Source organism: Pteronotus mesoamericanus, unplaced genomic scaffold, assembly GCF_021234165.1.
Source record: "Pteronotus mesoamericanus isolate MK-2021 breed Mesoamerican mustached bat unplaced genomic scaffold, CSHL_Meso_final scaffold_54, whole genome shotgun sequence".
In the NCBI taxonomy this organism is placed as follows: domain Eukaryota; kingdom Metazoa; phylum Chordata; class Mammalia; order Chiroptera; family Mormoopidae; genus Pteronotus; species Pteronotus mesoamericanus.
In genome coordinates, this window is record NW_026555321.1 from 6,486,980 (window position 1) to 6,501,983 (window position 15,004).

Here is a 15,004-nt window from a genome sequence, read left to right on the forward strand (position 1 = left end):
CAAGGCCTATTTGTGAACAACGCAAATTCTTCCCATTAATTAAGGGAAGCAGTAAGAAAGTTTTGCCTAACATCCAAAGCTTTGAATAGAAGCAAACAAGTAAGATGAAACCCATTCATCACATATGGAGATGCTGGTTCCACATCTGTAACAACTTCAGGTATAAGAAAAAGGAATCTTAAGCTAACATATGACCTCTAAAAACTATGCTATAAAAGTGAAATCCCAAAGGGCTTCAGCAAAGCCAAAAGAGAGATTAAAGGAATGGTCCCAAATAAGGGGACACCAAGAATCCAGTGAGGATGAATTCAAGATACAAAGTTAAACACACCAGGAAACAAACAAATCAAATACTAATACATTAAGGCATGTGACAAGATTAGCACCACAAAAAGTACACATGATAGCAGTCTACCAAATCTCTTACCATTCAGTATCTTTGATCATGACTACATACCTTGTATCTTTTTTTTACATCAAGGATAAGATGATGCCTCAAATTAGGAACTTACTATCACAGAAAACATATGCTTTCCAAACATAGTGTGAACATTTATAAAATCTGCCAAATCCTATGCCACAAATCAAGTCTCAATAAATTTCAAAGGAATAAAAATAAAGGACTTTTCTCTAAACAAAATGTATTTGAAGTATAAATCAAAACAAGATAACAAGAAAATCCTTTTAAAGTTAAATACAATAAAGTTAAAGACAGTTCTTAATAACTAATGAATCAGAAGAAATTACAGTGGAAATTAAAATAAACTGACTTGAATGACAATGAAAATACTACATATCAAATTTAAATAATGTAGCTAAAACACTGAGTAGTGGAAATTTTAGAGCTTTAACAACAGTACATTAGTAACAAAAAAAAAGTCTGGAAATTATTGAGCAAATTATATCAGGGAGTCAGAAAAAAAGAATAAACTTAAGAAAGTGGGAGGGAGAAAATCAATTGAAATTAATACAATGGAAGACAAACTTTAACAGTGATATTCAACAAAGACAAAGAAATCTAGTAAAATTGATAAATTTCTGACAAAAAATTGTCAAGGAAAAGCAATATTAAACATATATGTCTCTCCAACAAGCATCCTATCTTTCACTTTCTCTTTAATATTATCCTTATACCCCAAATACTAAAAATAATGTCCCTTATGTCCTCCTCTCAATATAATAATTCCCCATGAACTATGACCAATACTCAATTACCTGGAGTTAACGTAGGACAGGTACATCCAAATAACCTGAACTTAAGATTACACAGTAACAAGAGATCCCCTCACAGCCTTCACCATTTTGTCAGAAATAGTGGTAGTGTGAGATAACCCCAAAACAGGTGTGTGTGTGGGAAGCTGGGGGGTGAAGGTAATGTCAAGAAAAGAGATTTGGAAAACTAAATATTAATTAATCAGCCACAGAAAAGTGTGTATGTTAACAATACAAACCTTTAAAGAATCATCATTATTTTAGCAGTTTACGATTTACTCAAGTGACTATACAATTTTATGATATGAACATAAATAACTGCAAATATACTTACAGTACCACCTACTATTCTTCCTAGTGGATACCATGCTCTCTCATCAAACCAATTTAAAAATTCATAGAACCCATGAGACGCAAGATGATGTGTTGATCTATAGTTAAACCTAGAGAGAACAAGAAAAAGAACAAATGTTACAAAACTGCTTACAAGAAAGAAATAGCTCTTTCTAATATCACACTTCAAATATGTGTCTTTAATATTTAACTCTATGGCTACATAAATATATCTTTTATAGCAATTTTCCTCAAACCTGAATAACAAATTATTTTCCAAAAAATAGTCTCATTCCTGTAACATAACAAAAAGCAAAATACCCCCACCCCAATGACTACAGACTAGTTATGCTCAATGCCTAAAAAACTACTAATGCTCAAATAAAAAATTTGGCTATTGCTTGGGTTACAAGTGGTAGACAGTGGCATTTGTATTAAAAAACAGGGTATAAGTACATACAATTCACCAGATGTTCAAAGAAGTTAATGGCTCTCAAAAGATTAAGAACATCAAATGAAAGGAGCACACTTGACAGTCACCTCCAAACCTATACCTACAATTCTAAAAACTACAAGCTAAAGACTATATCACAACAGCACTAACGCCATTAGAATAAACTGTAATAGTACTGCGTAACAGCAATGGAAGACGTAAGACAAATGGGAAGAAATGAAATTGAAGAAACCATAGCCCAAACTGCAACCAGAAGGAAACTGCAAGTCATGTTTCATTTAAAGCAGTTATAGGGGGTAGGAAAAATCCTTAAGAAATCCTCAGAGTAATGGCATTAGGAACAGACAGCCAGGCAGGCGGATCCCCCTCTTCTACCATTGCCAAGCAAGAAAGTGGGCACTGGAAGTATCTGCATTACATGTCGCCAAGTGAGTTACAAAGTAGAGCAATGATTGACAGAAAAAGATGAATAGGAATCCAAACATCCAGTATCAGTTTGATATATTCTTCTCAGCAGCAAGTCATGACTCTCCTTCCCACAATCACTAGATGTAAGCATTGCTGCATTTCTAGACAGACTTGATTAAACACCAAAAACAAAACAACCAAAAAAACACCTCAGCACACACTCAGGGAAAAAAAAAAAATCAAACATCTGAGAAAAATGAGAAATATAAAAGCTAAGCATCAAAATCAACTAATGGAATACAACTAATACCACAGAAACAGAAATAAGAATATCGTCAGAGGGCTACATAAGCCACAGTGGTCTGAAGAGGAAGTATAACCTAGAGGTTAAGAGTAGAGGTGTCAGAATCATACTGCCTGGGTTTGAATATCTTAGTTCTACACTTCACTAGCTTTGTGCCCTTGGTTGGGCAAATGACTTATATTCTCTGTGCTCTAGTTTCTCCATCTGTAAAAGAGGTATAACAATAGTACCTATGTCATAAGATAGCTATGATGAGTAAACAACATAATGTCTCTTAAAGCACTTGATGGCTACTGCAACTATTATAAAATGAAAACCTATGATGAAAGAACCATACATTTTCAAGTGGTGAAAATGGCTGTCAAGATAAAACAAAAGACTAAATAGTAAAATGTTCAAAAATGAAAAGCAATTAAGAACAAGATAGAGAGTATTTTGAGAAATGTCAGCAAGATGGCATAGGAGTCAGCAGCCTGCATTCAACCCACAACACACACACACACACACACACACACACACACACACACACACACACACACACACTCTCTCTCTCTCTCTCTCTCTCTACACACACACACACACACACACCCCCCCCCCCCCCCACACACACACAAGAAATAGACAGCTATCAATGAAGGAAAATATCCCTGGGAAGACTCAAGAGTACATTTAAGAACTTACAGCAGCACAATGAAACAAAAAATGGAGAATTACCATGCAGAAATGACTGCTAGGGAAATAGGCTCAACTGAGACATCTGGAGACAGGTAAAAACAAGGAAGAGAGGAGGCTATCAGCATCAGCCACACAGGAGATGCCATCATAGTCCTGAGTGGCTTTTGCTGTGGAGGTTCTAGGCAGGCTTTGCCGCTGAGGACCTAACAATCCTCATGACAGCCTGAGCTTTCACAAGGGAGCTTTCCATGCAGCTTTCACAAGGGAGACCTCCACAGTGTTCACTGGTTCCCCCGCATGTTCAGTGCAGTATAGCCAAGACATGGAAACAACCTAAATGGCCACTGGTAAATGAGTAAAGAAAATGCAGTATGCACACATGTGCGCATGTACACACACACACACACACACACACACACACACACACACACACACACATATAGGAGTATTACTCTATCATAAAAAAAGTAGGAAATCCTGCAGTTTGTGACAACAGGACAAACCTTGAAAGCATTATGATAAGTGAAATAAGTCAGAGAATGACGAATATTGTGTACATGGAGTCTTTAAAAAAACAAAACAAAACTCACATACAGAGAACAGACTGGTGGTTGCCAGAGGTGGAGGAGGTGGGGAGGGCAGTGGGCAAAGTTGGTAAAGGTGATCAAAAGATTCAAACTTCCAATTATAAAGTAATTAAGTCCTGGGATTGTAATGTATAGCGTGGCGACTATAGTAAACAACACTGCATTGTATATCTGAAAGTTGCTAAGAGATACTAAAAGTTCTCATCACAAGAAAAAAACAATTTATACCTAGGTATAGTAATGGATGTTAACCAACTTTTGAAGATCATTTTGCAATATTCACATATATCAAATCATTATGCTGTGTACCTAAAACTAATACATTGTTTTATGTCAATTACATCTTAATAACAAAAAAGAACCCAGAGAAAAAGAAAGTTTGTAACTAGTGGATAAATCCAACCCAAAACAAATACAAAAGGCATGTGGATTGGCCATACAACTACTCTTTTCCATTATAGTAAACCAGCAATGTACAACCAGTGTGCCACAAGATTTTTTAAAACGTGCAACACCTGACTACATAGTCAGAGGCACTGACCTCTTTTTCCTTAAGACTGTCAAACAAAATGTGACAACAGTAACTATCAGTGTGAATGAATCAAAATTATACCTATTTGTCAGGTATACTTTTGATGTGGCAAAAATGGCTGTCAACATAAAACAAAAAATAGGCTGAACAGTAAAATGTTCAAAAATGAAAATATATTTTTGTGGTGCAGCAGAATTTTAGCACCATATTTTGCCATGTATAATATGTACTGTTTGCCCAAATTTATGAGGGAAAAATAAGGATGTGCATTATATATGGGTAATACTAATTCTGTATCTATATAAATGTTTTTAATTCTTTTATTTATGCTTGAGTTAAAAGTGTAACTCTAGAAAACAATAACGATATCCATATGCAAAGTAACAGCTTGGAATATGATTGTCAGTTTTGGTTCTAAATATAAATAAATAATGGAATTAAAAAATTAAACTGAAAGATTTTTTTCCCTGAAAGTTTGGGCTCAAAAGCTGGGCACGCATTATACATGGAAGCACATTATATACTGAAATATACAATAATTAGTTTGTATGTCATGAAAAAGGATGAAAATCACTGCAATAAACAACCGAAATATGAATATACTGTATCTATCAATCTTAGTTGTATCTTCTTTCTGAGTAATTTTAGCATGTTCTTTCTCAGCTCTTTGTTCCATCTACATGGAAACCACCACAGTCATACACTATTCCGCCTTCTTCATGCAGTCCTCCAAAATCTCAATTTCATTCTTGAGGAAGCCTCCTCTGATATTCCATCCTTCCTTCCCCACTCCACTTTAACTAGTGCTTTGAAAACATCATGCTGAAACCTACTTTAATTTGCCTCACAATGTAATATTGGTGATTTTTGTATCAATGGAGGTTACCATGGTTCCTGACACTTTATTCTAGAGGCTCAACTAATGTTTAGTTAATTCTTTTTGGCACACTAGTAATGAGTAGTAACACTGACTTAAAATTTTGTCTTATATTCCCTCTTCATTAAAGTCAAGCAATTGTGTACACAAAAGCAGACTTCAATTTTAGCATGTCCAATTTATGTATTTAAAACAACACTTAAATAGCTGAAACAAAATGGACCATAAATTGATACGTGCTTAAGTTGGGTGATCTATACATGGAGGTTCATTATAGTATTAGCTCTACTTTTGTGTAGGTTTGAAATTTTCCATTATACTATGCATAGGCAGTTTATACATACGAGGCCTGTCCAGAAAAAGTCCAGCCATTGTTAATGTAAAGAGAATGGTTTGCACAACACTGATGTAAGCTGGCAGCCATGGAGAGTGGACTGAAATGCGCATGCATGAATGATGATGATTTTACTGTACTAGTCAGTGGGAGCAGTAGATGCCTGGAGTGAGCATGTGTACTGTGTAGCTGTGCCATTCAAAATGACTGAGCTAGGAGAGCAATGAATCTGTACCAAATTTTGCATTAAGCTTGAACATTCCTCCACGGAAAAGTATCTGGATGATTTAGAAGGCTTTCCAAGACAGTGTAATGAGTGCGGCACAAATGCTTCAGAGGTGGTCGAGAATGTGTTGACAGTGATCCACGTTTTGGTAGGCCCTACAACAAGCAGAACACCTGAGAATGTTGAACATGTGCAGACTGCAATTAACAGAGATCAGTAACTGACAATGCAAGAACTAGAAGCTCCTCTGGGGATTCCAAAAATTACTGTGTCAGAGATTTTGACACAGAATCTTGGTATGAAATGCATTGTGGAAAATCTGTTCTGCGGCTTCCGCTACCAGAGCAGAAGGAACATCGTACAGCAGTTGCTAATGACTTGACTCAAATGGCTACCAATGAACCAGGTTTCCTCAAGAAGGTCATAACCGCAGATGCATTCTGGGTCTATGGCTAGAATCCGGAAATGAAGGCTCAGTAGTCCCAAAGGAAGTTGCCTGGTTTTCCACACCTGAAGAAGGCACAGCAAAGTCTCAGCAGGATGAATACATGTTAACTGTGTTTTTAATTGGGAAGGTGCTGTCCATCACGAGTACACCTCTCCAGGCCAAAAAATAAGGAATGCTATCTTAATGTTCTTCATTGGTTGAGAGATGCAATACCATGAAAACGGGCACAGATGGGGCAGCTGGCAATTGGCAATGAGCCTGCTAATGCATCACATCTCATGTGGAGTTTTTGGGCAAAATACCAAATCATCCAGGTGACTCAGCCCTGCTAAAGCACAGATTTGGCATCATGAGACTTCTGGCTTTTCTCAAACCTAAAATCACCTTTGAAAGGGAAGAGATTTCAGACTGTCAGTGAGATCCAGGAAAATTTAAAGGGGCAGCTGATGGTGATTTCAACAAAGGATTTTGCAGAGTGTTTTGAACAGTGGAAGAGATGCTGGGAGAACTGTGTACGATCGCAAAGTGCCTACTTTGAAGGGGACTGAGGCACCATTATCCTATGTACATTGTTTCTATTTTTTATAGTACATGAATGGATACTTTCTGGACAGATCCCCTCCCACACACATGTAATTGTAACAAAATTTAAATATACATATAATTTACATAATTATATACACTACTAACAATATTTGTGTTAAACTTCATTATGGAAAATTTCACACACACACTCATTCTCATACATGCAAATTACAGTTTTCTCAAATAAAACTAGGTAAATTAAGAGATGATGTATTAATGGTTAGGAGTCCCTAATAAAACTATAATAAGAGAAACACAATGGTAAAATGACAGCTACCTTAAAACAGTCTGAGAACATTATTAGATTTTATATATATGCATATCTTTCATTAATACTGTCAGAGCAACTTTCAGTATTGTTACTTCAGTAAAACTTTTTGAAACAAATGTGACAAAAAGATGATAATTATTAAATACTGATCGTAGATATGAGTTGATTGTGGTCTCCTCTACTTTTGGTTTGACATTTTCATAATAACTCTTAAAATATGAATGTCTCCCCCAAATTCTCTTGACCCAATCCCTGGAGCTGCAATTTCAATAATGTGGAAAGAACGACTTATTAAGACAGACAAAATAATTCTCATAAGGATGCTTTTCATTTCTGAAAAGGGCATAAAAATATGAAAAGCACACTGACTAGCTAAAGATGTATGGAGAAATGGGGATGAAAGAGTAAAATTTGATTTTTTTAAAATTTCATAAAGGAAGAAAAATAGCCATATTACAAATTAAAAGAGATCTTGGAGACCCACCCTTTTTTCTGCAACATATACTAACAAGTCTTGAAGTTCCTTTTGCTAATCAAAGACACTACATTTTTAACTGCCTTTCTCTGTAAAGAACTTGTTTCTGTAAGCTATACACCTTTAAAAAAAATCCTTGTAAATGCCATAGTTTGTATCTTCTTCATCCCCACAAACCCTTCAAAAGCTAAGAAAAGTTTATATGCTTGATTTAGGAAGAAGAGGCTACCTCTCAAAGAAGCAAGACAAGATTAAATGATGGAATCCCATTTATTAAAAAATGGTTTTACTTCTTGGGTTCTACTGTCAACATATAACTAAACTACATTGTTTCCTTAGGAAAAAAAAGTATCAACACATTTGTAAACCAGGGCGGCCTTTGCTGCTTTACATCTATGAATCTTGGAGATTTAGCCACTTGATACACATTTGGTTTAGATTTGTTATTTCATCTTACATTATATTGAAACATCTAATGTACATTCAAAACAACAGTGAAATACCATGACTATGTACTGAAACAAAATATTACAATATATCCTTAAACTTAAAGGCTAAAAAAAAAATTATACCCCAGCTCTAAAATCAACCTGCTGCTTGCTTTTCTATCTTCAAGAAGAAATCTTAGGTGGGAAACTGTTTTCTATGTTTAATTAACATTTCCAGTTCTCTATAAAAATATGGCACTGGCCCAGGGCAGGTTGCTCAGTTGATTACAGTGTCATCCCGATATGCCAAGGTTGCAGGTTTGATTGCCAGGTCAGGGCACAAAGAGGAATCAACCAATCAATGCATCAGTAAGTGGAACCCAAACTGATGTTTCTTTTTCTCTTTCTTCCTCCCTCCCTCTCTCTAAAATTAAAAAATTGGCACAGTAACTGAAAAAAATAAAATTAGAAAATGTCTAAGAATAAATTAAATGGAAGAAACAGTATATTGTTAGCCTTAATGCTATGACCAACCTGAAGGCACCTAAGATCCCTACGACTAGCTTTTGAAACATAAAATATGGCATATGTAGAATTTGAGCTAGAAAAGCTGAAGAATATAGGTTTCACTTAATTTACTGATAAGGAAGTAAAAAATTTCTCCATTCTAGTCCAAAGACATGGGATAAGGAAGTGCTCTGTAGATAAAGCACAAGTTTCCCAAGGGTCAGTTCTGTACTCCTTTTCCCTAAATCATGTTACTTCTATGAACTATCTACCAAATACATACAAATATAATTAAACCTTTAACTAAGGTTCGCCGCTATTTGACATTTTCAAGGGTGGGGGATGGTAGACTATGTTGTTCTTTTCTGACACTGGCATTAACATGACTGTCCCAAAGAAGTGCCTGTTATAATAATTCTTACAATTTTCACTTCTATATTACATTCTTACACAGATTAAAAAAGCAAGATTAACAAACTTGCTTTTGACAATAAAAGAGCAGGCTAAATACAAGGGTAAGAGTCAAACATGTCCCATAACCCACAAATGTTCGGTCCATATTTTCATAAGATAACACATGTGTTATGTGTTTAGCCTAGTCTTTGCTAATAAAATCTAAGAAACAGAAGAATCATCAGAAACAGAAAAGAAAAGAAACAAAGGAGAGGCAAGCAACATTGATCAATGATGGTGATAAAGAATAGCAAATATAAGGTAGCAAAGGAGGGTAGGAGAGGAAACAGGTAGGACAAAAGGACAGGAAGGTGGTGGAGCATTTTAACACATCTAAACACAGGCCCCTTAAGGCTGAAGACCTGAATCACCCCAATGTTTTAATCTGCTTTGAGTTGAGATACCAGGTTAATTAAACTTAAATTTCTACCAAAAATAAGGATACATGGACTCTAAATGAGGGCTCAGGCTTGTCTTCTATGGAGAGCATGTCAATCTGGCATCATATTTTTCACAGTCTCCCCAAAACTCTTTCTTGCCTGTTAAGACGCTGGACATTAGTATGGTTTTCCTTTTTGAAAGGTAATAATCATTTATATTTTTAACATCTTGAGCAACTAATAAGTAGCAGGTTTCTATTAGGCAGTAGGAATAGAGCAGTGAAAAAGACAGGCAAAGTCTCTGCTCTCCTGGAGGCTTTCACTATTAAGTACAATAAATACAAACCAGCTAATTATAAGACATTAAAGGGATGAAATGAAACAGTGAAATAGGAAGGGAAGGAAGGTAGAAGGGATAAAGATTGCTTTAGGAAAATTATAAACGAAGTCTTATAACATTTGTTAGACCTTCAAAGGATGAGAGTAACCTAACCATCCAAAGAAGGGGAAAAGAGCTGTCCCTAACTAGAAAACTAGCAAGAGCAAAGACACTGAAGTAGTAGAGTTTAGTGTGTTTAAGAAGAGAAAGGTGCCTAAGAGAGGAAGTGGCAAAGAGATATTTTGAGCACAATTACTTTTTTAAAAAAAGATTTTATTTATTAATTTTTAGAGAGGGAAAGGACGAGAAAAAGAGGGAGAGAAACATCAATGTGTGGCTGCTTCTCACACGTCCCCTACTAGGGACCTGGCTTGCAACCCAGGCTTGTGCTCTGACTGGGAATTGAACCAGCGACCCTTTGGTTCGCAGGCTGGTGCTCAATCCACTGAGCCACACCAGCCAGGGCTCAATTACTATTTTTTAAAAATTGTTAACAATTATCGAGTACTGTGATAAGAATAGTTTTCATTTCATCATCACACAGACCAAAAAAAACAAAAACAAAAACAAAAACAAAAACCAAACCCTTTTGAGATAGGATACCTTTATAGATGATTAGACTTCAGCACAAAGATGTTAAAAGAACTTATCCAAAGTCATATAGCCATTAAGTGGTCAAGATGGGATATGAACTTCTGCTTTGACTCTGTGGTGTTCACATTCTTGTTCATGATCATAAGATGATTCCAAACAGCATTAGGGCAATAAATGCCATAACCATTTGCACCATCTATCACCTTCTGGGTACTGTGAATCTTAACAGCAAATTTCAAACAGTTGAGGGATTCCAAAAAACCCCTTTGGGACTACCTTTCTGACAAAAGTAGGGCACCATACTATTTAATCCACATTTATCTGCTTATATGTTAGGCTCTTGTGTAAATTCATTTGAAAAAGAGAAAAAACAGGGTTCAAAAGTTAAAACAAGTGCTTAAAAAACACTAACAAGTTTAAAATTATATAAGCAAAACCCATTAGCACAGTTGTCTTAACATGTGTCAAGATGCAACGTGTCATTTGAGACCTGACTACTGTAGCTTAGTTGGGTGTTGAGCTAAAAAGCAAAATGTTGGTTCTATTCCCAATCAGGGCAAATATCTGGGTTGCGGGTTCGGTCCCTGGTCGAGATAACTACAAGAAGCAACTGATTGATGTTTCTCACATCAATGTTGCTCTCCCTTTCTCCCGCCTTTCCCCTCTCTAAAAATAAATAAATTCTTTAAAAAAAAAAAAAAGATGCAACTTTGAACCTTTAAGCTGATTATATCATTTCTGATTTCAACTCTTTTAGGCAGCTATTACCTTTTAAACAATCATGGCCAGAAAAGACACAACCTTGAATGTTGCTGTATGTTATGGCAGAGAGATAAGAGAACTCTGCAGAATTGAGCACAACAAATTCCCGGCTGAGAGAAAATACATAGCAGACCCCACCTTTTGGGCACCAGGGGCAGTTTTTCCACTGGCGTGGGGGTGGGTGGGTGGTGACAGGAGGTAGAGCTCAGGCCAGCTTCCCTCCATGCCCACTCCTAACGGGCCACGGACTGGTACCAGTCCTCTCCCTGGGGGTTGGAGATCCCTGATTTACACCATCAATTCATTGGCCAGTACTAGTGAAATGGCCCCACCCATGTGCTCAGAAAAGAGGAAAATCAGATAACTGATTAACAGCACTCACAGCTACCATATATACAGGATAGGGCAAAAGTAGATTTAAAGTTGTGAGTACATGAAACACAGTTTATTATTAATTATTATTTTCCATATGAACTGTAAACCTACTTTTGCCCCACCCTGGATATTGTGCTGTTTTGTAGATGAAGCAAAATTTAATAGTTTGTATAATATCCTATTTAGGCCAAAAATTTAAGAGGTATTGTGTGCATGTGTATTTACATAAATATTTCAAAAGCTGTGTATCCTTTAAAGAAATGCTACTAGGGTAGCAATACTTCTATCTGACCCAATACTTTTTTTTTTTTTTTAAATGGCTATAGCAAGAGACAAAGAAGGACACTATATAATGATTAAGGGAGAAATCTAACAAGAGGACAAACTCTTGTAAACATTTATGTACCCAAAATAGGAGCACCTAAATATGTAATGTAAATCCTGATGGACAAAGGAGAGAATTACAGTAAGACAGTCATAGCAGGGTATTTTAACACCCCATTGGCATCAATGGATAGACCTTCCAGACAGAAAACAGAAAAATGGCAGCCTTAAATGACACACTAGATCAGAAGGATTTAATTCATATCTTCAGAGGACTTCACCCCAAAGCAGCAGAATATATATTTTCCCAGTGCATGTCGAACAGTTTTTAGAATCAACCACATGTTAGGACACAAAACAAAACTCAATAAATGGAAGAAGACAGAAATGATATCAAACATCTTTTCTGACCATAATGGTATGAAACGACAAATCAATCATAAGAAAAAAACTGAAAACACACAAAGACATGGAGGTTAAATGACATGTTACTAAACAATGAGTTCAAAGAAAGAAGTAAAAATTTGTCTTGAAACAAATGAAAATAAGAACACAACAACACAAAATCTATGGGACACAGAGAAAGCAATCCTGAAAGGGAAATCCAGAGCATTACAGACCTATCTCAAGAAACAAGAAAAATCTCCAATAAACAATGTACCTTTACACCTAAAAAAAAAAAACTTGAAAATGAACAGCAAAGCCCAAAGTGAGAAGGAAGGAAGTAATAAAGATCAGAGCAAAAGCAAATGAAATAGAGTCTAATAAATATGATACAAAAGATGAATGAAACCAAGAACTGGTTCTTTGAAAAGATAAACAAGATTGCCAAACTCTTAACCTGATTCATCAAGAAAAAAAGAGAGAGGGCCCAAGTAAATAAAATCATAAGTGAAAGAGGAGAAATAGCTGACACCAAAGAACTACAAAGGATTGTAAGAAAATGTTATGAACAACTATATGCTAATAAATTGGACAATCTGGAAGAAATGGATAAATTCCTAGAAAAATACAATCTTCCAAAAGTGAATAAGAAAGAATCAGAGAATCTGATTAGACAGGTTACAACCAGTGAAATTGAAGCAGTAATCAAACAAACAAACAAACAAAAAATCTCCCCCAAAAAGTCCTAGACCTGATGGCTTCGCAGGAGAACTTTACCAAACATTCAAAGAAGTAACACCTATCCTTCTCAAACTATTCCAAAAATTGCAAGAGTTCCCAAGTTCATTGTACAGGCCAGCAGTATTAGCCTAATTACAAAACCACATAAAGACACAAGGAAAAAAAAACGATAGGCCAATATCCCTGATGAACACAGATGCTAAAATCCTTAACAAAATATTTAAAAATCAGGCCCAGAAATACATTAAAAAGATCATACATGATGATGATCAAGTGGGATTTATTTCAGAATTCAAGGCTGGTACAATATCTACCAATAAATAAATGTGATACACCATATAAACAAAATGAAGGATAAAAACTACATGATCATATCAATAGATACAGAAAAAACATATGATAAAACTCAGCATCCACTTACAATAAAAATCTCTCAGCAAAATGGAATAGAAGGGAACATACCTCAACATAATAAAAGCCATATATGACAAACCTACAGCCAACATCATATTCAGTGGGCAAAACCTACCAGCTTTTCCTTTAAGACTGGGAACAAGACAGGGAAATCCACTTTCACCACTCTTATTCAACATAGTGATAGAAGTCCTAGCCAGAGCAATCAAACAAGAAGAAAAACAATAAAAGGCATCCAAATTGGAAAGAAAGTAAAACTCTCATTATTTGCAGATGACATGACACTCTATGTAGAGGACCTTAAAGATTACACAAAAAAACTACTAGAACTGATCAACGAATTCAGTGAAGTAGCAGGATACAAAAATAAATATCCAGAAATCTGTTACATTTTTATACACCAATAATGAACTACCAGAAAGGGAAACTAGAAAACAATCCCATTCACAATTGCTTCAAAAAGAATAAAATAGCTAGGAATAAATCTAACCAAGGATGTAAAAAACCTGTACTTGGAAAATTGTAAGACACTGAAGAAAAATACTGAAGAAGATACAAATAAGTGGACACATATACGATGTTTATAGATAGGAAGAATTAACATTATTAAAATGCCCATACTACCTAAAACAATCTATAGATTCAATGCAACTCCTATCAAGATACCAATGGTGTATTTCATAGAACTAGAACAGATATTCAAAAAATTTATATAGAACCACAAATGACCCTAAATAGCAAAAGAGAGCTTACATACAATAAAGTTGGAAGAATCACACTACCTCATATCAAACTATACTACAAAGCCATAGTAACTGAAACAGCATAGTACTGGCATTAAAATAGATATATAGATATAGATAAAACAAAATAGAGAGTCCAGATAGAAACCCACGCCTGTATAGCCAACTAATATTCGACAAAGGAGGCAAAAACACATAATGGGGTAAAGATAGTCTATTCAATAATGGTGTTGGGAAAATTGGACAGATACATGCAAAAATGTGAAACTAGACCCCACTTTTTTACACCATAAACAAGAATTCACTCTCCAAATGGATTAAAGACTTTAATGTTAGACTTAGAACCATAAAAATCCCAGGAGAAAGCATCGGCAGTAAAATCTCAGACATTTCTCGTAGTAGTATTTTTTCTAATATATCTCCTTGGGCAAGGAAAACAAAAATTAAACAAATGGGACTACATCAAACTAAAAAGTTTTTGCACAGCAAAGAAAACCACCAAGAGAATTAAAAGACAACTCACTGAATGGGAGGAACATATTCACCAATGATACATCTGGTAAGAAGTTAATGTCCAAAATTTATAAAACACTTATCAACACCAACCCCCTACCCCCCACCCCCGCCCTAACAATCCAATTAAAAAATGGGCACAGGACTGGAACAGATACTTCACCAAAGAGGACGTACAAATGGCCAAAAGACCGTAAATGGCCAAAATGGTAAAATGATTAGTGCTCAATGTCACTAATCATTAGAGAAATGCATATTAAAACCACAATGATACCTTACACCTGTC

General features: G+C 35.6%; 1 protein-coding gene across 1 annotated transcript in view; it reads right to left on the reverse strand.

Annotated features, from left to right (window-relative positions):
* Window positions 1–15,004, reverse strand: part of STT3B (STT3 oligosaccharyltransferase complex catalytic subunit B) — an 87,107-nt gene that overhangs the window by 49,552 nt on the left and 22,551 nt on the right. Inside the window, exon 2 of the mRNA XM_054595526.1 lies at window positions 1,547–1,655. Within this exon, the coding sequence (XP_054451501.1) occupies window positions 1,547–1,655 (109 nt within the window). The remainder of the gene's footprint in view (window positions 1–1,546; window positions 1,656–15,004) is intronic.